This window comes from Primulina tabacum, chromosome 5 (genome assembly GCF_025594145.1).
Source record: "Primulina tabacum isolate GXHZ01 chromosome 5, ASM2559414v2, whole genome shotgun sequence".
Classification (NCBI taxonomy): domain Eukaryota; kingdom Viridiplantae; phylum Streptophyta; class Magnoliopsida; order Lamiales; family Gesneriaceae; genus Primulina; species Primulina tabacum.
The window spans coordinates 20,645,525-20,670,542 of NC_134554.1; the positions used below are offsets into that span (position 1 = coordinate 20,645,525).

General features: G+C 38.1%; 1 protein-coding gene and 1 long non-coding RNA gene across 4 annotated transcripts in view; both read left to right on the forward strand.

The window, feature by feature from the left end:
- The window catches only part of LOC142547270 (uncharacterized), an 81,156-nt gene that overhangs the window by 18,957 nt on the left and 37,181 nt on the right, over positions 1 to 25,018 (forward strand). The window lies entirely within an intron of this gene.
- Positions 10,498 to 23,989, forward strand: LOC142547266 (TNF receptor-associated factor homolog 1a-like). Of its 3 annotated transcripts, none has more exons than XM_075655462.1 (11): positions 10,498 to 10,608; positions 11,390 to 11,478; positions 11,573 to 11,641; positions 11,730 to 11,859; positions 12,519 to 12,684; positions 19,836 to 20,184; positions 20,493 to 20,605; positions 21,185 to 21,332; positions 21,674 to 22,110; positions 22,194 to 22,392; positions 22,489 to 23,989. In XM_075655462.1, exons 5-11 carry the CDS (start codon positions 12,659 to 12,661, stop codon positions 23,770 to 23,772), a joined length of 2,556 nt encoding a protein of 851 aa, XP_075511577.1. In that variant the 5' UTR covers positions 10,498 to 10,608; positions 11,390 to 11,478; positions 11,573 to 11,641; positions 11,730 to 11,859; positions 12,519 to 12,658; the 3' UTR covers positions 23,773 to 23,989. The 3 variants fall into 3 exon arrangements, with proteins under 3 accessions (XP_075511577.1, XP_075511576.1, XP_075511578.1); XM_075655461.1 differs by having other exon boundaries at positions 12,519 to 12,677; XM_075655463.1 differs by lacking the exons at positions 10,498 to 10,608; positions 11,390 to 11,478; positions 11,573 to 11,641; positions 11,730 to 11,859; positions 12,519 to 12,684 and adding an exon at positions 16,976 to 19,424.

The following is a 25,018-nucleotide window of genomic DNA, read 5'->3' on the forward strand; positions in this document are numbered from 1 at the left end:
TTAAAAATATGACTCGACGAGTAAAAAAATATCCACCAAGGCCCAATTTTCAAAAAATACCATTAAAAAACTTCAAATTAATTAATTAAAATTAATCATTCAATAAAAATATTTTTCCTGATAACCCCCGGTCTTCGTTCCTCGTTCGAACGCGAAAGACAACTTACAACCCTAATGCATGAAACTTAAAAATAATCATGCAAAACTCTAAGCATGCATAATCATGCATTAAATGCATAAAAATATTGAAACATATAATTTAAAATAAAACCCTAGATTTCATGCATTCAGGTTACATAGATCGAATTTTCTGGACCTTACAACTTTCCCCTTCTTAAAACAAAATTTCGTCCTCGACATTTAAAACATACTGAATAACTCTAGGTAGCGATTCCTCATCTCGGCTTCAGTCTCCCAAGTAGCCTCCTCCTCAGAATGATTCAGCCACTTGACTTTGACCATGTGGATCATCTTGTTCCGGAGCCTCCTCTCCTGTCTGTCCAAAATCTGAGCGGGTCTCTCCTCAAAGGACATGTTCCATGTCAGCTGAAGTGGCTCATAGTTCAGTACATGCGAAGAATTCGACATGTACTTCCGCAGCATGGAGACGTGGAACACATTATGAACTCCCGCCAGATTCGGCGGTAATGTAATTCTTTATGAAAGTGTCCCAACTCTCTCCAGTATCTCAAACGGCCATATGTATCTCGGACTGAGCTTGCCCTTCTTCTCGAATCTCATCGCACCCTTCATCGGTGCGACCTTCACAAATGCATGATCCCCTACGACAAACTCAAAATCTCTGCGCCGCTGATCTGCGTAACTCTTCTGTCGGATCTGAGTAGTCTTCATCCTGTCTTGGATCTTGACCACTAACTCTGTAGTATGACTGACGATATCCGGCCCTATCTCTGACCTCTCTCCTATATCGTCCCAATACACTGGAGACCTACTTTTTCTCCCGTACAATGCCTTGTATGGAGCTATACAGATAGATTCATGATACCTGTTGTTGTACGTGAACTCCACAAGAGGTAACTTTGGCTCCCAGCATCCCTGGAAGTCGATCATTTAAGCTCTGAGTAGGTCCTCAAGAATCTGGATCACCCTCTCTAATTGTCCGTCGGTTTGAGGATGGAAGGTAGTACTGAATAGCAGCTTAGTACCCAATGCTTGATGTAGACTCTTCCATAACGCAGACGTGAATCTCGGATCCATGTCTGACACGATGGACACTGGAATCCCATGCAGCCTGACTATCTCTATGATGTACAGCTATACATACTGAGTCATGGTGAAAGTCTTCTTGATCGGTAGAAATTGAGCTGATTTAGTGAGCCGATTAACAATCACCCATATGGCATTATATCCACAAGTCATCCTCGGATGCCCAGTCACAAAATCCATGGTGATATTCTCCCATTTCCACTCGGGAATAGGGAGTGGCCTAAGCTTCCCTGCAGGTCTCTGATGCTTTGCCTTGACCTGCTGACATGTCAAACACTCGAAGATGAATCGCAGAATATCTCTCTTCATGCCCGGCCACCAATAGAGAGACTGAAGATCTCTATACATCTTCGTACTCCCTTGATGGATGGAGTACGGGGTGTTGTGGGCCTCACTCAAGATATCTGCTCCCAGGGAATCACTATCAAGAACCCACAGTCGGTCTCTATATCTGATTATGCCATCCACAACTGTATACAATCTCTGGCCCTTAGCCTCGTCCCTCTGTCTCCATTTCTGCAACTGCTCGTCAGAGGTCTGTGATGCCCGAATTTTTTCTCTCAAAGTCGGTTGTACTGTCAGAGTAGCAAGATTTGGGGCATCGCCTCTGGCATAAACTGCAAGCTCGAACCTCTGAATCTCTGCCTGTAGCGGTCTCTGTACCGACAAATCAGCAATCACTGCGTGCTTCCTCCTCAGTGCATCTGCAACCACATTAGCCTTACCCGGATGGTAGCTAATGCCACTGTCATAATCCTTCACTAACTTTAGCCACCTCCGCTGTCTCATGTTCAGCTCTTTCTATGTGAAGAAGTACTTAAGGATCTTGTGTTCAGTGAAATCGTGCATTTCTCCCCATACAGATAATGTCTTCAGATCTTCAAGGCAAATACCATTGCTGCTAGCTCGAGGTCGTGAGTTGGATCATTCTTCTCATGGACCTTCAGCTATGGGGACGCATAAAATATAACTCTGTCATGCTGCATCAACAATGCGCCCAAACCGAGCCTCAAAGCATCTGTATATACCCAAACTCACCATGCCCCGATGGCATAGCTAGAACTGGCGCTGAGGTCAAAGCCTGCTTCAATCTGTTGAAACTCTCCTGGCACTCCGGCCCCCAAATAAACTTGGCTTTCTTCTTCATCAAGGCGGTCATAGGCACCGCAATAGAAGAGAAGCCCTGAATAAACTTCATGTAATAACCAGTCAATCCCAAGAAGCTACGGATCTCTGTCACGCGTTTAGGCACTAGCAAATCTCTGACTGCCTCAACTTTGCTGGGGTCGACCTCTATACCATCCCGAGATACAATGTGGCCCAAGAATGCTACTCTGTCAAGCCAGAACTCGCACTTGCTGAATTTGGCATACAGTCGTCTGTCCTGCAGAGTCTGCAGTACGGTCCTCAGATGCTGAATGAGCTCCTCTCTGCTCCTCGAATAAATCAATATGTCATCTATAAAAACTATGAAAAACTGATCCAAGTATGGCTGAAACACGCGATTCATGAGATCCATGAAAATCGCTGGCGCGTTCGTCAAACCGAAGGGCATCACCATAAACTCATAGTGCCCATAACGCGTCCGAAAGGCTGTCTTATGCACGTTATACTCTCTCACCTTCAGCTGATGGTATCCAGATCAGAGATCGATCTTTGAGAATACTGACGCTCCCTGAAACTGATCAAACAAATCCTAGATCCTCGGCAATGGATACTTGTTCTTGACAGTGACTCTGTTCAGCTCTCTATAGTCAATACATAGCCGCATGGTGCCATCTTTCTTCTTCAAAAAAAATACCGGTGCGCCCCATGGAGAAAATCTAGGTCGAATGAAAACCTTATCTAGCAAATCATGTATATGATCTTTCAACTCCATCATCTCTGTAGGTGCTAGTCGATAGGAAACCTTAGAAATAGACACGGTACTTGGCATAAGCTCGATAGAAAAATTCATCTCTCTGTCTGGTGGAACGCTCGTCAGGGAAAACACTGGGGAAATATCTGACCACATCAATGTACTCTAGCTTCTGACTGGCTGGCTTTGACACTGATACAATACTGGCCAAAAACGACTGGCAACCCTTCTTCAAGACCTTCATCGGACACATGCAGGAAATAATGTGCGGCATCTGCTGGTGTCTGGATGCCTAAAAAATAAACAGCTTACCGCTAGGCGGTCGAACAGATACCGATCTCTGTCGGAAGTCTGTTACAGCTCCATTCAAGGAAAGCCACTCCATACCCAAAATAATATCAAACTCCGCCAACGGTAGTACAATCAAATCTGCATGTACCGCATTCCTCTGCAACCAAAGCTCCAATCCTCTCACTATCTGAGAAGTGAACATCTGATCCCCAGATGGAATCGACACCCTGAATCCTGAATCCATTGCCACTGATATGATTTCTAGTCGCTGGACGAACGTCTCGGATATAAAAGAATGTGTAGCTCTGGAGTCTAGCAATGCATGCGTGACTACACCTGAAATATATATCCTTCCTTCGACAAAACATACCATCAAATCTGATCGCATTGAAGTTTAAGAAGTTTCTTACCAGCAATTATCCCAAAGTCCTCGAAAATTTACTGATTTAACTCTAGTATTCCTCCAAAATTTTCGAAATGGAACCTCTATTTCGGAATTTTTGCAATTTAGTACTTAAAGTTTCGAAAATTACATTATGACCCTACAAAATTTTCGATAATGTAATTTTCGAAACTAGGATTTTTGACCCCTCAAAATTAACTGTAAAATTCTCTGAATTGAACATTAAGTCCCAAAAATTCTCAATTCAAGCAATTCAACCCTTAATTCCAACTAGGTAGAGCACGCATCCTAATTCCTTCTATGTTATCAATCCCAAAAATTAATACTCATAACAATCATAAAACTCATGAAATCAAGCAATAAATTAAAATCTTAAACATAAGGGTTATTGGTGATCAACGTAGAATCTGGCTCGCCTCAGCCTCCTCGAAATGCAACACATATGCCCTGCTAGTAGTGGGGCCCTGATTCCTCGGACAGTCAGCTAATTTATGGCCCTCTTCTTTGCATACGAAGCATCTGAAGGTGCCCCACATAAACTTGCCATAGTGAAGTTTGTTGTACTGCTTGCATGGTGGTCATCCCTTCGGCTTAGGAATCCTTGGTCCTTGAGGTGGCCGCTGCTGTCCTGGCCTCCTAAACTGCCCCTGGGGCCTCTGCTGCCCCTGATGCCTCGGTGGCCCTGTAAACTGCTTTTTCTGTGGATGGGAGCTGTACTGGGCATGGGATCTCTTCTGCTGCACCTCAAAATCGATATCCCTCAGGGCATGCTCCGCCTGAAATGCACACCTAGTCGCCTCATCATAACTAGTCGGTATCATAAGTATCACATCCCCGCGCAAAGTCAGTCTCAGACCATCCATAAAATGCCTCAGCTTTTGGGCGGAATCTCTAGCAATGAGGTGCACAAAATGACAGCCCCTGTCAAACTTCAGGATGAACACCGCCATATTCGAGTCGTCTTGGCGGAAACTCATGAACTTTCTCGTCATGCGACCCCTGACATCAGCTGGGAAATAATTACCATAGAACGCCTCCTTGAACTGATCCCACGTGAGGGTAGCCAAGTTCAGCTCGTGCGCTGCTCCCTCCCACCAGAGGGATGCGTTATCTCTCAGCATATAGGTGGCGCACCTGACCCGATCGCCATCCCCCATCTATAGGTACTGAAAATGGAGCTCCAAAGAACGGATCCAGCCCTATGCTAAGAACAGATCAGTGGTACCCCCGAACTCCTTCGGGTTGTACCGTCTGAACTGCTCATATATATCAGTATATGGTCGGGGAGCCTGCTCCAGAAGTCTAGCCATACCCTCCAGTACGCGGGTAGCTGAATCCAATGGCGGCGGCGGCGACGGTTCTCTGCCACCTCCAGAAATATCGTCATGTCTGTCTGTGCTGGGGTCGCGTCTGAGAGGCATGATATCTGAACACAGTCCAATTCTAAATGTAACCCATCATGCAATTTAATCTAGTTTTTAAAATATTTAATCCTTAAATCATACAAGCAGCTAAACATGCACTAAAAATCATAAATCATGTAATCCTGCAGGTGATATCAGTAAAAACATTTAACATTTAAAACATAAAAGCTTAGGCTTGAGGCTTGAAGACTGATCTGCAGAAGTTGGCGGTGGCAAAACTCTATACATGACCCTTGCTTTGATAACAACTGAAACATCTACTTCTTAAAAATGCTACTAATTTTTTTATCTTTATTTTTTTAAAAAACCTAATACACAAAAATCCCATTTAAATGCATACCTCCAAGACTGCAGAGAACTACGCCTTTTAAAAATAATCGTGATCTAATGACAAATAAAATATTCCAGTTTAAAATTTGCCAACTCGGCCATCACTAATTAAAACAAGTAAAAATCCTGGAAATCTCCAACATATCATAACAAACGAATAAAACTGATCAAGTCTACTCAAATCTCATAAAACGTGGTGCGCGGAAAAGATGGTCCTCGACTCATGTGCGCACATCCAATCCTGCCTACTCAGAATTCGGCACCTCCAACCTCCTCATCAACATGCTCACCTGCATCAATCACACTTAGTGAGTCTAAATAGACAACACATCTGTAACGTTAATACCAAGTACATATACATACATGCAACAGTGAAAAATACCGTAGTAAAAATACAGTTCATGATCTTTAAAGCGTAAACATAAACATACTAAAACATACGTGTCAAAGCATATCTCAACATAACATCATATACATGTTCATTTCTTTTAATTGAATTTTGTTCATTAGTTGTGCCTTTCGTACCATCATATCAGTCGATGGATCCATCTACGTGTAACCGCGGTACCCAGTGGCGGGGACATCAGCGACAACATTACCTGTCCACTGAGCCTTGGCCTTACATGTAATCGCATCATCGTGTCATTGTATTAGTCACAACCAACTCCCATCATTCAAAACATGTCATCATATTCATCACTCAATAAAATCATGCATATACATAAGTTTTCCTTGAAACCAAAATTTTCCTTGAATCCAAACATGAAACGTAATTTTCATTTTTACATAAAAATCATGTACATGATATATAAACGTTTAAAAAAAACATGAGAAATCGTGCTCAGGGCACTGCCTGGACAAAAAATCTCGACTCAGGTGCAAAATGACCATTTTACCCCTAGACCTCTAAATTTCAACCCGAAGCTTACCAAACTCCTTAAAACATCCCAAAACATATTAATAAGTATTTCTTAGACGTAAACTCGAGCCCGTTTTAAAAATTATTCGATTCGTTGTAAAACTTGGACCGGGGTCCTGGTTTTAACCCCAATCAATCCGAAACTGAACTATATTTTTCCAAACTCGAATCATGTCCTAACCCTACCAACCATCCTTAAAACCACACTTTCCGGCCCATTAAGAGCCACGAAAACAAGGCCACATGCTGCTGGAATTTTTGCCCAATACACGTTCGAAACCCTAATATGCAAAACTTGAAAATTATCGACCCTAGGCTCTACCGGCTCGGACCAGTCTTAGATAAACCCTTACTAGCCACCTCAGGACCCTCCTGGACCAACATAATCACAGCTCAAGACCCCATGCAAGCCGCACGACACAAACGCTCGCAAGCCAGCAAGATCGTACCAACTGAGCTAACCTTCCCTCAACTCGATTGATCGACTTCTCCACTAATCTCCAGCCATGTTCGAGCCACCCTAGGCCACGGCTCAGACCCACCAGGGTCTTATCCAGGTCTAAGGATGACTCTTGTACAGTCGGCACGCTCAAAAGTTCTGATCTAGCCATCTCCGACTCAAGCAAACATGACACACCCTATGACCTATGCATAATCTCGACCCTCATCAATATGACACCATAATTTTCAACATAAACAGCCCCCTTAACACTCAAACTTGGCAGCCCCTATCACCAAAGCATGAAAACGTGAGTTTTGATCAAAAGCATGCATGAAATCGAGTAAAAACCGAACAAGATTGATGCTTCATGCTAGATCAAAAGATTCCCCAAACAAATATACACATGTCAGCATATATAGTATGAATGATGAGTAAAAGAATGATACAAGGCGTGCCTTGATGTGTAGATGCTCAAAGACTCGAAGAAACGCGCGTCGGACAAGCATCGGAAGAGCGGGGAGGAAGCTTGCTTGAAAGAAAATGGAGGGGGCCGAACTTGCTGTAGGTTTTTGCTGTAAAATTCGAAGGGGAGGGACTTTTGATGGAGGGGTGGGGCGGCCACTTGAAGAGATTAGGGTTAGGGTTGATTTAGGTAGGGTTTAAATGGATTACAAAGCACTAATGGGCCATAATTAAAAATTAAAAGGGTTTTGAGCCCATTAGGCAATAAAACCAACCCATCAAGCCCAATAACATTCTCAAAAAATATTTCGTTTAGATATGTTTTTGAAAATATTGTCCGAACCCTCAAAAAGTCCTCTGGTTCAATAAAATTTGTGTACCGATTAAAAATATGACTCGGTGAGTAAAAATACCCATCAAGGCCCAATTTTCGGAAAATACCCTTAAAACACTTCAATTGTTAAAAACCGTCGCTTTTCTTCAGCGATGGTTAAATTAAACCGTCGCTTAATATTAGCGACGGTTTGTATATAGCTGTCGCTTAAATTAGGCGACTGTTTGTATGTATACCGTCGCTACAGAAAGCGACGGTGTTCTTAAAAAAACCGTCGCTATAATTGAGAAACAGTCGCTATAGAAGGCGACGCGACATCCGGTTACGGACCTTCAAACCGTCGCTAAAACCATCGCCTAACCCTTTAGGCGAAGGCGACTCGACATCCGGTTACGGACCTTCAAACCGTCGCTAAAACCATCGCCTAACCCTTTAGGCGATCGCTACTCCTTTTTTTTGCAGTGTTACTTCGGTCGAACGAGTGTGTGTGCGCGCGCTTAGTTTATGTTTTAGGTGTGTTGTGTATGAATTTAGGGTTAGGACTATCCTATATACTTAAAAATATTTATTAGGTGTTTTAGGTTAATTACCCAATGTTTTAATTATCAATAATAATTATAATTAAATCCTCCAACTTTTAAAATTTCACAATTTAGGAGTATTTAAAATCCTAAATTCTATCCATAAATTAAATACTAACCAATTTACTTAATTAAGACATAACATAATTATTAAAAATATTGTATCTCGAGTGAAATGATTTAAATCCCATTACTTTTCGAAATTTGTTAATTAAAATGCTTAATGTCTTTATTTCACTCGATAAATTTATTTGACCCTTAAATGCTAAAATTCTTAAATCTTTTAAAATACCTAATTTCTCGGATTAAAGTAAAAATACAACGTTTAATTTTATCACCTTAATCGTTTGGTCTTCTTTCCCTGTTCGACATCGAATATTCGCCTGAAAAACTAAAACTCGATAAAACTTTTTAAATTCCATAAAAATAAATATATATACATTTAAAAATAATGTAACACATAAAATGCATTACCTAGATTATTAATTAAATAAATAAACTATTTCAATCATGTCCGAGCATTACGTATATTGATTTTTGGGCACTACAATAATAATATGTATGTTTGAAATAATTTATCCAAGCTCTGATTCATTCTAGTCCCAGAAAATCAATCAATTAAAATAAAAAAATAAGAGTATTTTTGTCATTTTTATTGTTTTAGTGAGTCTAAACAAAATTTTTTAAGCAAGAAAATTAGGATAAATTTATGTTTTAATTTAGAAATTTATATCCAATCTATCCTCTTTTAAACTTTGATTAATATCGTCAAATTCTAAATTGTTGAAAATTATAATTAGAACATGAAAAAAATATGCTTTTTAAATCGCATGTTTAATCTTGAAAGGAGATCAGTATAAAAACTATACAAATATTATACAATTTTTATTGCCTCCGCCTCTGTTCTTTTCCTACAATCCTACTCACCCTTTTCAACTCCTCAAATCTCTATCGCAAGTATGTATTTCCAGTTCGTCAAATTCATGAATAACATTTCGTTCTTGTTTGCTAAATGGGTCCATTTGATTATGTTTCTCGATCTGAAGATTTTTTTCCTTTTTTATTGCATAAATTACAATAGGTTAATTGATTCTCTTTCGATTTTTTTTTTTTGGGTTTTTAAGTTCTGTTTACCTGTATGGTTTTGGGTTTTCTGGAATTTTTCGTAATTTATATTTCTATTTGGTTTTGTAATTTGATTTGCTTGAAAGTCGAGCAGTTTATGAAATTTTATCGATCATTAGGACTTATTTAATTGCTATTTATTCTGATTAACGGAGTTTGAGTTGAATTTTTATTTTTTCGATTGCCTGGATCAATTTGAAATTGGTTTAGAGAAATTTACTTGTTTTCTCGTGAGTTTTTTTAGTTATATAGCTTTGGTGGGGTTTGTGTTCATTTTGCCAATGTCGGTTGCATTTTTTTCCAGTTTTTGAACTCGTGAATTTCGTTTTACGCCTGATTAAAGTGATTTTTAAACTCTTTTGCCATAAAAGTACTCGCTTTTATGTATTAATCCAAAAATTTTCAAGATCAGATTTTGATACATACACCTTGTTCAGAGCCTAGTCTGTTTTTGTCATCTAATTAACGGTTTGGTATCTCTTCTCCTGTTTCCGAGTTAATTATTTTATTAAATTTATGTGTCATTTTTATACCAAGTTTACTTTGCGATGGATCAGGCTGTAGCAGGATAAGCGTCCTGAGAGTTGAGGAGTCGGAAATGGCTGGGGTTGCAACTGAGGAATTTGGTGTGGGAAGGTCATTGGAAGATTCTGCCAATGAACAGCAGCTATGTCGATCAGGAGAAGCATTGGTAGAATGGAGGTCTTCAGAGCATATTGAAAGTGGAACTCCATCTACTTCACCACCTTACTGGGATAGCGATGATGATGACGAAGGTCTGGCACTTATCCTGTTTAAATTACTTGTATATCTCTCTCATGGGTGTTAATATTTCAAGTTAACTTGCTGCCAGTTGAATAAGGGACGAGATGCTCTGCAACTATCACATGCTCTTGTTTTTTTCTTTTTATTTAGATCTGTACTTAGTTATCTTTATAAAGTGCACGAAATGTGATTATTTCTTTCTATTCTGTATGTACAAATTTACCTTCTCAATAATAGCTTTGTGTTAATACTTGACTTGTGGCTTGTCTAATGTATGCCATTATATAACAACTCTAGCATCACCATTGTTTATATTTTAGTCTTGATATTTTCAGGATAAAAACCTTCTGAGTTATATGGAAAGCACACATGGAAGATTGATAAGTTTTCGCAAGTAAACAAAAGAGAACTTCGGAGCAATGCATTTGAGGTTGGGGGATACAAATGGTATGATCCACTGCCGTATGCTTCTGCCTGGCCAGGCAAAAAGATGACAAGTCATTATTATTTCCAAAGTTCTTAAGTTTTGTTCAAAATTACAGATTATATTGTCTGTATCACACTTGCTTACTGCATTCAAAAATATTCTTTTTTTCTTTTTAACCTTTTATTCTACAGAATATTTTTTAGATTGGTGATAGTACGAATATAAGTTGCTTGTTACGAGGTTCTATATCTTTGTTGGATGCCCTCATAGAATTGGTTGAAGAGAATGCTTGTAATGTGTTTAGGTCAAAATATGCCAACCTGCTACGGTTGTTTTTCCCCTTTTTTGGCGCTATGCTCGTTTGATGTTGTTTAAGTTTGTTTTTTTTCCAGACTCTTTCTTGAAACTTTTTAGGTCCTTCTAGATGTAAGTTAAACTTGTTGAACGAAAGAAAATCCTAGCCACAGTTAGGGGCTCGACAGACATGAGCCTGGTTTGGTTTTTTACTATCTGTAATTCTTGTTGTATAATGAATAAGTCCGCTTTAAATTAATGAATAAGTCAGCTTTATATTGTCTGTATTGTTTTCTTTATTAATGATTGATTGTTTATTTCAAACTTCCCCTTAGATGTGATTAAAAGAATGTTCTTTTGTTCTTCATATTTTTCATTGAGTACAATGGTTTTCTTATGTATTATATGGAAGTGGTATATTATATGTATATAAATATAGCATTCATTGAAATAGTTAAATTTGAAGATCTAATCCTAACAATATATCCTTCTAACTTTTTCGAAAAGGTACATCTTGATTTACCCTCAAGGCTGTGATGTTTGCAATCACCTCTCTTTGTTTCTTTGTGTGGCCAATCATGACAAACTTCTTCCAGGTTGGATGGTGTTGGATGGTGTTTGATGCTGTTATGCCTCCGTAATCAATATGCAATTACGAGATTGAATAATGCGGTGTCTCCATATGAACAGGGTGGAGTCATTTTGCACAATTCACTATTGCTGTGGTGAATAAAGATCCTAAAAAATCCAAATTTTCTGGTAGTTTTATAATTATTTCTCTTAATTCTTTAGTTGACCTTTCAATCCCGACGTGATCAACTGTAAAATTTCCTTGAAAAACTCGTAGATACATTGCATCGCTTCTGGAAGAAGGAGCATGACTGGGGATGGAAGAAGTTCATGGAGCTATCAAAGGTCATGGATGGGTTTATTGATGCTGACGCTTTGGTAATTAAATCTCAAGTCCAAGTCATAAAGTAATTTTTTAATAATCGTGCTTTCATTTAATGTTCATTGATTATGTTAAGATTTGAATTTTGAAGAAACGATCAGATTATGGATGAAATAGAAGGCGATTTCTCAAAAGCAGGAGAACATAACATTGTGTGCACTTAAGATCTCATAGAAATTCCATTTATTTCTATATTAATCAAACAACAAGCAAAAACCTGTATTACCCTAATTCAATGACTGATTTACTCTTGTTGAGGCTAGGCATCAAAATTGGATTGCTGTTTTGTTTTCCTTTGTAACATTAATTGGAAGGATATCTTATATTTCACCTGCACATTTTAAAGTTATTGATGCAAATAGCAAGGGTTTCATATGCTGCGTACTTTTTTGTCATTTCAATCAGAGTATCCATTTTCAAATGGCAACTTTAAGTATATCATGTATAGAATCTTTTAATCTCAAGCCGTAGAGGTAGATCAGAACAATATACGATAATATGAATTATGATAATAAAATACACAAAACTCTGCTAACAACTGGAGAGCACAGAGAAAGTACTTTAATCTGATTTCTTGAAATTTTCTTTTAGTACTATTTTGGTTCTTTCTGTTTGTGTAATTGATTTTGCTTTAGTTATTTAATCTATTTTTACCAATATTGAACCTAAACTGTTTGGTCGCAGGGAGAGAGTCGACCGTCCGTTCCGTTGCCTCGATTGTCAGTATAGGAGGGAACTCGTTCGTGTGTATTTGGCAAACGTAGAAACAATTTGCGGACATTTTGTAGAAGAATGTCGGGGAAAGCTTTTGAATCTTATAGAGGATGAAGCTAGATGGTCTAGGTACTGGGTACATTTTTTTTCCAAATCAAATTTTCATTCCAGCTCAGACAACAATTTACTGATTTTTCATTTATTTTCCACCTATTACTTTTTTATTGGAAACTGGTGAAATTAATTTGAATGCTTTTGACCAAAATTATACATACAAAATTTGCATGTTTAGAAATTATTGTAGTTAACATGACAGTAAGTCTAGATCCAGCTACTTTTGGAAAAAAGTGTTCAAAAAACTTCAAGTGTTGTGTAATTTAAGAAAGATAAATCTTTTCTTTTATTTCATCTGTCGATCATACAACATTGGCTGACGATGTATACAAAAATAACAGGACAAAAATGAAGGAAAAAGCTAATCTGAAGATTTTAGAGCCTGGTCTACGGGATTTGCAAAATAAAGGAGATATGATTGACTTTCCCAATACAATAAAAAATATTATCATTCCTTTTTTATTCGAGATTTCCTACGTTCCCATCAAGCTAGAGCATGTATGTTAATCAAGCCGAGCTTGCATGTTAGTTCTTCGAAGTTGCACTTAGGAAGTCTTTTTGTTAGAATGTCTGCAACTTGTTACTTCTTTGGGAGATAAGTCACATAAACACTTCCATCTTCTATTTTTTATTTGATAAAATGACGATAAATCTCCCCATGCTTTGTTCGGTCATGATGCACTAGATTATGAGCTATATTTCTATTGGACCTGTAGTTCTTCCATTAAGCGTCCCAACCAAAATCCTAACATTCATGTTTCTCGAAGAAGATCCAGTGTATATCTTCTTTGTGCAATTGAGATGCCTTCATGACTTCTTGCCACTTTCATAGGATTCAATTTCAATTTGATCAACACCAGTCACAGCAATGTCATCTACATAGAATTAGTATTTAAAATTTTCCACTTAATGAGTGCTTGAAAAACAGTGTGATCAACTTGTGCCTGTTTATATTCCCTATTTTTGACAATTCCCTATTTTTGACAATTCTCGTAAATCTTTATAATCAAAATGGAGATTGTTTTAACCCATAGAAGGATAACACCTTTCCATTTCCTCCTTCAAAACCTGGTGGAATGTTCATGTCGACTTCTTCACTGAGTTCTCCATTACGGCATTTTCAACATTTAATTGTAGGAGTGGTCACTCCAAGTTTGCAGCTAAAGATATCAGCACCCTTATAGTGTTGAGTTTGGCTACGTATGCCAAGGTTTCTTGATAATCTAAACATATGTTTGAGTAAATCCTCTTGTAACTAGCCTCGCTTTCTGCCTTGCGATGCTTCCATCTGAATTATACTTAATAGTAAATATCCACTTGCAACCCACGGTTTTCTTCCCTGCTGGAAGATTCATAATCTCCCAAGTATTATTCTTTTCTAGTGCCTTCATTTCCTCGAAGTCAGCTTTACTCAACCCCGGTCTCAATAGAGCCTCTTGTATATTTTTTGGGACCCTTGTTTCAAAAATTTTGGTCACAAAAGCTCGATAGCTAGGAGATAATTTCTCATAAGACACAAATATGTTGATTGGATGTTTAGCGCCTTTACCCCCTTCTCAATGCAATAGGAAGATCTTTTTGCATTGGTTCAGTTGGTGCTTTTATCAGTCAGGAAGTAGGTGAATTGGGTATTATCAACTCGGTGTTGTAGTGGACATTCTGGTCAAACTCTTGGCAAAGCTCATCATTAGACTTTTCCGTATTAGGTGGACGTCTCCGTGAATAAACAAGTAATTCTTGGTCAGCTGTTGTAGATCCAGCTTCCCGTGTCTACTTCATGAATTTTATGTGGCATAGTATCAGGATTAGATGAGGAAGGTTCTACAGTAGGAATCTCAGGAATAACTACTGTGGTAGATATATGGTCGAGGTTGTAATCAGGATCAATTTCACTTGCATTCTCACCTTGACACTGCACAGAGAGAATAAATTTCAGACTCAAAAAAGGTAGCATCCTTAGAGACAAACAAGCATTGAAGAGGAGGGGAATAACTGTTATATCCCTTTGGGGTTGGAGAATAACCAACCAAGACACATTGTGTGCTCGAGGGTCAAGTTTAGATGATTGTGATTGTGAGAATGAACAAACACTTTACACCCAAAGGTTTTAGGTGTTAGGGATTAGGATAGATTATGGAGTTCGGATTTTCAGAACTTTGGAAGGCATTCGATTGATGAAGTAGGATGAGGTTAGCAAGGCCACTCCCCACAAATATTTGGGAGGATTCATTAAAAGATGACGATTCTTCGTCTCCGAAACCCCATTTTGTTGTGGTGTGTAGGGCAAGAGCTTTGGTGAATGATTACATGAGTAGCTAAGTATTCTCCCAAAGTAGGATTGAAGTATTCTCAGTCATTATCAGTTCGCAAAACTTGTATGGTAGTTTGGAACTGATTATTGACCATAGAATGGAAATTTTGAAAAACTTTAGAGCTTCAGATTTTTCTTTCAAGAGATAAACCCAACAAATTCTTGAATGGTCATCAATGAAGGTGATAAACCAACGTGCCCCAGACATGTTTTTCGCACGAGATGCTCCCCAAATATCACTATGAATTAATGAGAATGGTCTTGACACTTCATAAGGTTTAACAGCTTAAGGAATGTATAGACAATTGACACACCTCACAAGATAATGAATTTAAATTTTCCTTTGTAAACAAATCAGGAAGCAAACGTTTGAGGTACAAGAAATTTGGGTTCCCTAATCTACGATGCCATATCATGATTTTTGAATTGCAAGAAAAAGTAAAAGCAGCTCCCAGTCTTGAGCTTATTTATCTCGAAGTTGCGATCCACCAGAATATAGAGTCCATCTAAAACACTAGCAATGCCAATTGTCTTCCGCAAAATCTGCTCCTGAATAACACAACAATTAGCAGAAAATTTAACAATGCAGTTGTCTTTTGTTAGCTTGCTAATAGACAGTAAATTGCAGGATAAGTTTGGAACATGAAGAACCGAATTATCAGATATTTTAATGGACCCTGTACCAGCAACCGCAGAGAGAGATCCATTCCATAATTGTCAAAGGCGAGCGTGGCGCCACCAGGCGAACCCAGGCTCAACGTTTTATTAAGTCGACCGCGACCCCAGGCGCTTGCTTGGGCTAGCCTTGGAAGTAAGCTGCCTGAGTGAATTTTTTTAATTACTTGTTTAAAACAAAAATTTCAAACTCAAACCCTAGCAATGCCGGAATTAGAAGAAGAGAGCTCTAAACAGAAGAACGAGGTGAGAAAATCTACATCTAAAATAACCAGAAAGGCTAATCTCGCATCTTTTGGATGAAGAGGAAAAAAATTGATTTTGATCAAGAAAATGATGAAGACTAAGAATAATACAAGTCCGAAAATTCCGAGGATTCTAATGTTTCGATGAAAGAAGATGAACTTATTTGGATGATTGAAATATTTTAATCATGTTACTAATTATTATGAACTTATTAATTATTTTTTATTTTGTGTGACACTTTGACCTAATTATTTCATATTTAATATAGTTGTTAAAAAATTTAAAAATGTGTACCTTGCTTCGGTAAGACGCATGCCTCGAGCGTCAAGCTCTATGGCCTCGCGCCTCACGCTCTATGGCCTTTGTGCAATTCGGTGCGCCTTGCTTCCTTGATAACTATGATCCATCCGCTATTCTAACTCGAGACTGGTCATGGCAAGGAGTATAAGAACAAAACGAGAAAGAGTTACCTGTCATATGGCCGGATGCTCCTGAATCAAATATTCAGGAGTATGATGTATCTATTATGAGACTTATGGCATTAAGAGCTGCACCTTTGAGTGCTAAACTGCTAGAAGTTTTGGGTGGCCTTTTATTCTAACAAACTTAGATCCTCATCTTTGCTGGCTACTTCAGAGCAAGGTTCTAAATAGCGTGAAGCGTCGCGATCAAAATTCAAGCTTCACAAGCTTAAGTGGGTTTAAAACGAAATTAGTCGTGGAAAATGTTTGGGTGTGACAGGCTGTGTGTACAGGGCCCGGGTACATATTCACGGCGGCATGAGCCCCTCCCGTTCTTTCTCGAGCTCTTCGCTTTTGTTTTTTAGCATATTTTAATTATATTAAGTTGATTAATAGAATAAATAATATATAGGCATATAAATTTTAAGAATACATGCAAGTTATAAATACCAATCTCAAAATCACAAATTGTGGAGTAAAACTTTTGTGTTGGCACAAGTGTCTGCTGCAAATAAATGAATGGCGGACAAATTTTATTTTGATGTTTTTAAGCATTTTTTCGTTTAAATTTTTTTTATTATTAAATATTTATTTTTTAAATAAAATGTTAGAGTTAAATTATAATTTTAAAAAATAAAAAATTAATTAAAATGTTTTTTTAACGTTTTTGTCCAAAACGAAGTTTTTTATTCATGATTAATTGCTCTTTTTCGTGCTTTTTAGAATACTGCTTCAGAGGTGTAGCTCTTGTGGCATTAAAGGCTTTCCCTTCTTGACCTTCTCTTTTGTTCTTTGGCTTCCAACCCGGAGGATAATCATGAATTTTTGAAAATTCATCTTCCATATGGTTTGGTTTATTAGTGTCCACACAAAGGACGTTCGCCATGTTTGATTTGTTTTAACGCACTCCATGTACGGTGTTTTAAATTAGAATGTTCAATAGTGAAGAGGGCCATGTTTTATATCTGTCTCTCGATAGGCAGTGACAGAATTCAAGTCTTTGGAGTCTGATCGAACAAAACTTGCACTGTAAAATCCTTAATAAAAATTAATAATATTCAAGCTCGAAATAATCGCAAGTGCACGATGTCAAGTAATAATATAGTGTATTAGAGTACGAGTATCGTTCCTCTAGAGATTGTATTTCGCAATTGTCATTCTTAGTTATTAAACCTTTAGTAACGATAATTGGATGATCGTTTACTACTACGATGATTAAATAAAAACTCAACAAAATGATGCAAAAATTAAATGGTGAAATAAAGAAGCTGAAATGATTGATTAAAGATTCAATGAAAAATGAATTTGTTGAGAATCTCGGTTCACCCACCCTTCGCTAATTTACTTAATTCATTCGACAATAATCTATGCTTTCGACGGGATTTTCTATCCAATTGAACATGTTCTCTCGAGCTATGCCAAACTAATTCAACGCAGTGAAGTAATTAAATCTCTTTAATTATTTATTAAAGGTGAATTGCATGTCGTTCTATGAAATCCCCTAGCTTTCGACCTACTGGACTATGACTATCGACGTGTATCTGACTTCATATTTCTATGTAAATTGTAAATCCACGGATTATGTTACTCATTTCTATCACGAGCTATTCTCTCGAACTCACTTGCAATATGAAATCGTTATTAAAGTTAGCTACGCTTCAACGACGCACTGAGAATAATATCACAATCAAGAATAAATCAATTATCGATAGATAAATTAACTAAACTCGATTTCGGGGTAGGATCCCCTTAAATCCCAACAAATAATGAAAATTAGCTACTCGAATTCATGATCAAACTAAGCAAAACAATATTTAAACAAGAGAAATTAAACTAGAAATACTAGACGTGACGAAAACGCGATGAAGCAAATCTTAACATCTTCAACTCCAAGCTTTCTCCAAGCCTTTTTTCTATTCCTAACTTTGTGGCTGCTGAAAAGTCCTTTTAAATTTTGTCCCTAGGTTTGCTTTGTATAGCCACACTAGGCAACATCCTCTGGAAGTCAAAAAATCATCTTCAATATATTTTTCCAAATTCAGTACCGCTCGGGCGGTAGAGGGCGGTAAGATTCTACCGCCCGACCACCAACTCGTCTGTAATTTCTCTCGCCATGTGCGGTACTCGCGCCCGAGCGGTAAGATTATGCTGCCCGAGCGTCGAGTCCTCTGTAATCCAATCTCCGAAAGGCACATCTCGCGCCCGAGCGGTAAGATTCGACCTCTTGGGCGCCAGCTTTTCTGCCACTTGCATATTTTTGTCCCGATTTCAGCTCTCTGGTCATTTCACCTGTAAATTCATCACGTACGAGTTAGACACGGTCATATGCATATGCTAATTCTAAAACGAACAAAATGTATATGAAATGCACGCACACACAATGCAAAGACACACAAAATTAATGCAATAAAACACGTAAAAACAATACCTATCAGAGTCTCCTAGCATCACTCTCCTTCGGTTTTACTCCCTTCTTACTTCGACGAAGGCTTCAATAATGGGGGGCAGCGAATTTCTCCCCGAGATTCTGCCTCTTTCTTCATCCAGATCTTGGTTTAAACCAGCCCAAAACTCGTATAATCTTTCTTTGTCAAGATTTGCTTTAAACTTGACATGGTCGTCAACATCTCCTCAATCGATTTCATAAACATATCAAGTTCTTGCCAAAGAATTTTAAGAGAATTGTGGTATGCTGGTACCTCTGAATTTCCTTGACAAATGTATTTGAGTTTCATCTTAATATCGAACATATGAGAAGCATTTTCAAGGTCCGAATAATCTTCTCTAACAGCATCCCAAATCGCCTTTGCAGTTTCAGACAATAGATAGGTGTGGCTGATGTTGGTCTCCATGGAATTTATGAACCAGGCCATCAGAATGGGACAGTTGCAGAAGTTCTTCCCATCTAACTTGTGATTTGTATTGAGAAATGGAGAATTATCACTATATTGCAGTGATATTTCAATTTTGGGGGTTAGAAGCTGAGGAGCTAGAGCCCCCAGTCACTACCACCTTCCCAGATTCTTTCATGGATGATAATCAATAATCATGAAGCGTCTCTGATACAATGTAATTTAAGAAAGATAAATCATGTTTTTTTCTTTCATCTGTTGATTATACAATATTGGCTGAAGATTTATACAAAAACAAGCAGGACTAAAAAGAAGGAAAAAATAAATCTGAAGATTTTACGGACTAGTCTAATTTTACAAAATAAAGGAAATATGATTGACTTTCCTAATACAATAAAAAATAATATCATTCCTTTTTCACTCAAGATTTCCAACTTCTTCCACAATTTTATTCCCCCATTGTTAACCACAAGTTACAGAAATCAATTGCATCTTTTTGTGTTGATTTATATTGCACTTCTACTATCTTGGCTCTTATTATTCAGAGTAGCTTTGTTCAAGCTTTAAATTTTGAAAGTTAGTAGTTCTGAAATGGATGTATGCAATGCAATCTGTGATATATTTTCAGCTTCCGAGCTTTCTGGTTGGCCATGGACCAAAGTTCCAGGTGCTGCATGTCTCAGGAAAAAACAGACACAATACTAAAAGTAATTGTGAAGCATTTCTTCATAGAAAAAGAAGTCACATCCACCCTGGTCATGGATTCATTGTACAGTGGTCTGAAGGCTCTTCAAGGCCAGACTAACGGGAAGAAAATCAAGGGAAAATATTTGGAAATGGAAGATTTACCACTTCCTTTTATTTGCATTGAGAAAGAAATGCTTGCACTGGGGGATGATGTGTTGCCACTTTTGGAGAGGGCTGCCATGGAACCTTTGCCTTCAAAGGATGAGAAAGGTCCACAAAATCGTACAAAGGTGAGTAGCATGATATTCTACTTATGTAATTTATCCAGAATTCGTCATTGCTCATTTTTAAAGATATAGTTTGATGGGGACCTTGATAATATACTGGAAAGACTTCAAACCAATACTCCAAGCACTTTCTTGATAATATCTTCAATGGAATATGTAGACCACGATATAGTAGCACGTTCTCGGAAGCTATAGAACAACCTCGAACCAAATTTGACCAATATTTTAATTTTTTTTGGATGTCACTCGTTCAAAGAACGAAGAAGATAAATTCGGTTTTGACTTGGAATAATTCTGCTATTCTTGTTCAGGATGTGGCTGCTGGAGACGAGTTCAACAAAGATTCTGTTGAACGTGATGAGAGGCGACTGACTGAATTGGGACGTCGGACGATTGAGATATTTGTATTGGCTCATATTTTTAGGTATCTTCATTTCTAATTGCTAATTGCTGGTTGGTTTTGTATTGCCAATAATGCAGCCTTCTTTGAACTGCTGGTAAATGCTAATCGTATTATATCAATATTGATCTTTGGTTCATACTACGTGTGACTTCCATAGTCGTCAATTGTGATGTGGGGTGGTATAATCCAAGAGTATGAGAAGTATAATAGCACATATATTACTGAATAGTAATTATGTTGAATCATGTGTTCTGATCAACACTGTTTGGTGGTTACTCGTTATGGTTCCTTCATTTGCCACTTTACATGGAAATACAATTCACTTGGATCTGCAAATTCTTCGGGGTGATTGATATTTTGTCAGGTGTTGACTTAAAATTTTTATCCTCGTTGGGTGAGCAAATGAGAGAAGAAAAGGTTCAAACGGGACTGAAGTTCAAAAGTTATTTTACTTTATCACTTTCTTTTCCGAATGCATATAGAAGCATCTTTGTTATCTTTTGTTTTCTTCCCTATACATTCTAAATGTTACAAATTTTTTGGCTAATCAGTTTCATTATGCTACTTCAAATTCTTGACTTTCGTTATCTTTTAAACCAGTAAAATTGAAGTTGCATACCAGGAGGCGGTTTCCTTAAAGAGGCAAGAAGAGCTCATTCGTGAAGAGGAAGCAGCTTGGCTTGCTGATATTGAGCAGAAAATGAAATACGGACCACTGGACAAGGAAAAGAAATCTAAAAAAAAGCAGGTTTGTCAAAGGCACTTCATATCTTGAAAAGTCAACAACGTGGTCCGACTCTACTTTTGACTTGTGACAGTCAAACTTGCAATGCTTAAACGAGAACAAGACACTTCTTTCACAGTTAATTTTAGAATACCCTTCAAATGCAGACTTTTGTGCCGAACTTGTTTTTAATGCCCAATGTCTTCCATTTTGTTTACTCTGTGGCACTTTTGGTGAACAAATGGAAGGGTCTTCCCTATCTCATCTTACTTTTTCCACCTCTTTGGTTTTATTGATAGACAGCGGGAAAGGGGTTTGAAACTTTCATTAACATAAATAAATCGTCTCCTAAATTGTATTTTCAGGCCAAACAGAAACGGAACACTCGCAAAGGGAAGGACAAGGTAAGAAACGATAAGCCTGAATCTAATGCCCTGGAGAAGGCTGAGGAAGATGAAAAAAAGGACATCTTAAATTCTGAGCCAGCAACAGTACTTGAAACATTTGATGCAGTGGAAGATGCTGATTGTGTTCCTGAATTACTTCCACCAGATTCAGCAGATAGAGAAGAGAGTCCTGTCAATTGGGATGCTATTGTTTCTGGGTTGCACCCTTCCTCAGAAGGAAGTAGCAACGAGAATAGTGGGCTTTCACGTGCTCAGAATGGAAGAGAAGGATGTAATCTATCTATGGTAGATGATAGTTCATCAACATGTTCCACTGAGTCAGTTCTTTCAATTGTAACTAGTCTGCCTCATAATGGCAATTCTTGCAATAATAAAATCCAAATAGATTCAATTTGGTAAGCAATTTTCCTTTATTCTTGACTGAGGATTTTTTGAATTGATATGATGGTTAATGTTAGGTGCTACTTCGACTTCGCAGTGCCAGGAACCATCGACGCAAGATTACTCCCGATACAGCTCATTGGGTTAATGAAGAACTTAGTCAACCACCTGAGAGCATTCCAGATGGAGTGCAGTCGAACGATGCTTCCCAAAGTTCAAAAACATTTGAATCTAACTATAAAGCTCTTGTTCGATCTTCACCGGATGTACACTTGACTGGACAAAAGGTTGGGAAGGTGTACTTTATGTTGAATTGCGAGTTATATGTTTTGAGGAATTCTAGGTTATTTTATTGTTTCCATAGTTGCTTAGTTTCTTTTTATTTCTTGAAGGAGGAAGTAAATAGCAATCTCGGTGACAAAAACCTGTGTAGAGTAGAAGTAGATGGTGACCGGACAATATATGTTGTGCCACCTCTCAAGAGCCCTTCCATAAGCACTCCATCTATTGCTGCTTCGAAGTTGCAAGTTACGGCCAATCCTATTGTGGCTAAGAAGCCTTTTTCAGAGAGTGAAAAACAAGACAGAACAAGTACCATTTCAAATTCTGATGAAAATGCAACCACGTCACAGAGTGATACTCAGAAATTTGCAACTCCAAAGCATGCTGAAAATCCTTCAGAAAATCAAGTTTGTGTTGGTGAAAAAGCTCCTATGCAGCATGCACGTGTTGCAACTGATAAGCCCTCAATGCCGCAAGTGCCAGTTATGTCCAGGCCCTTGAGGGACAGGCCTGCTGTTTCAGTGGTTTCTCTTGCTGAGAGTTACATTCCTCAATCCTATCGAAATGCAATCATTGGTAGCCAAGTTACTGGAAATTCATCTACGTACACTCAGAATCATTCAGCAAGTTCAGTGACACATGCATCATTATTTTTACCTCACAGTTCTGACATGATGGATTCAAATTCAATCAGACGAAGATTCCCATTTGGAACAGTGAATCATCATGATAGATTACAGAATAGGCCACCATGGATGGAAACTCCCCTAGTGGATAACAGCAGGAACTTAACTGGTGATCATGCTCCGCTACTTAATGAAATGCCATGCTATGATTTGTATAGTCCGGTGCACAGGAGATCCCAAGACCGTCCATCCGAGTTTCCAGCCTCCATATCTGGTCGGCAAAATCATGTGTCAGTGGATGAGTTTCCGCACATAGATATCATCAATGAGTTGCTTGATGATGAACATGGAATTGGGATGGGTTATCAGAGTTTCAAACATGGGTCTCACAGGATAAACCGGCAATATAGCTTCCCCAGTTACAACCATGGCATGCCAAGCAGCCAGGTCCTATCACCAGGTTTGTGTAGGTTTGAGAGGACGCGAAGCTATCTTGATGATGGGTTTCGGCACGGATATGGTTCGTTTACCGGGAATCCGTTTGATTCAGTCCGGGATATACGGCTCCATACTGGTCCAAGACCGTATGTAAACCGGCATATTGATGGTTTGACGAGTAATCAGTGGCAAACATCCGGTGATATGCCCTGTTCAAGCATCAGCAATGGAGAAATTGATGGATATCCCTCCCATGTACTGGATTTCCCGAATCATGCCATTGGTGGTGTCAATAGTTATTCAGTTATCCGGCCATCGAATGGGTTTTGAAAGGTATCTATGATGCTGTTTATCACAGAAATAGTCTGTGCTCCATTTTAACAGTCTTTTCTACGAAACCTTGGTCTTTGATTTGGATCAGTGGGGGTTAAAATTTACATTTTCCAAAGACTGATTTTGCTTTCTTTGCTCCATTTACATTTTCTTAAATGTTGGAATATATTTGAAATTTATTGTTAATTTTGAATATTTTATCTTCAGTGTCTCATATTGTGTATTCCCTGGAGCTGATTACGCTAGCATTGAATTGGAACTAAGCAAACTCCTACCACGTCATAATAATTTTATTTAAATAGAAATTTATAATCAACGTAAATATAAAAAATTTTGCATGTTAAGTAGCCTGTAGTGGTTTTATGATATGAATTTAAGTAAAGAGGTTTTGGAATCCGCTTTCTACCAAAAATATCATGAAACTACAGTCAAATATAACCAATTAAAACTTGCTAGAGCTGTGAAAATGAGTTAGATCGATCGGGTTGGTTCATCTCACCTCCTTCCGTTAAATAGACAGGTTGGGTTGACAATTTCTTAATCTGCCCAATAGCAGCTATCATACCAAATCATCTTGTCTTGTCCCACCAAATAGTGGGTTGTGCCGAGTTGGGGGTCATCTTTTCTCGGCCGTCTAATATAACTATAAACTGACAGTTATCCCGTCCCGCCAAACAGATAGATTTAATCGAAAATTTCTTAACCTACCAAATTATCATCATTCCTCGAGTTGTGGGGGGTCATCTTTTCTCGGCCGTCTAATATAACTATAAATTGATAGTTATCTCGTCCCGCTAAACAGATGGATTTGATCGAAAATTTCTTAACTACCAAATTATCATCATTCCAACTGAATACAATCTAATCTAAATGAACAAAATCAACATAAAACAAAAAGATCATCGGAGCCAACGATAAATATGTGAAGGTAAACAGATTTAAAGACCTTATGAATGTTTTAAATCATATGATGTTCAAGGGATGTTTTGAATGTCAAAACTACAATTTTTAAACTTCCGATGCACCTTGGGTTGGAGAATATGGTACTCCAGTGGTATCAAAGCCAATTTTTCTCTATCGTATGATTTTATAGTTTAAATCGTGTTGAGTTAATTGTTTCTAATTGTATACGAATTTTTTTTCCAGAAAATCGCAACCAATGAAAAATGTTTTTAGAAATAATTTTTTTTCCCAGCTGCCGTGAACTGTTCCGGGCAGCACTGCCATGGGCAGGCAGCTCTTT

What these genes read in the sequence shown, in the direction of transcription:
- LOC142547266 (XM_075655461.1), top strand. Translation starts at nt 11,783, where the DNA reads ATGGAGCTATCAAAGGTCATGGATGGGTTTATTGATGCTGACGCTTTG. An exon ending in GATGAAGCTAGATGGTCTAG is followed by an intron (nt 12,678 to 19,835) that starts GTACTGGGTACA and finishes ATATATTTTCAG; the next exon opens with CTTCCGAGCTTTCTGGTTGG. An exon ending in ATCCAAATAGATTCAATTTG is followed by an intron (nt 22,111 to 22,193) that starts GTAAGCAATTTT and finishes TCGACTTCGCAG; the next exon opens with TGCCAGGAACCATCGACGCA.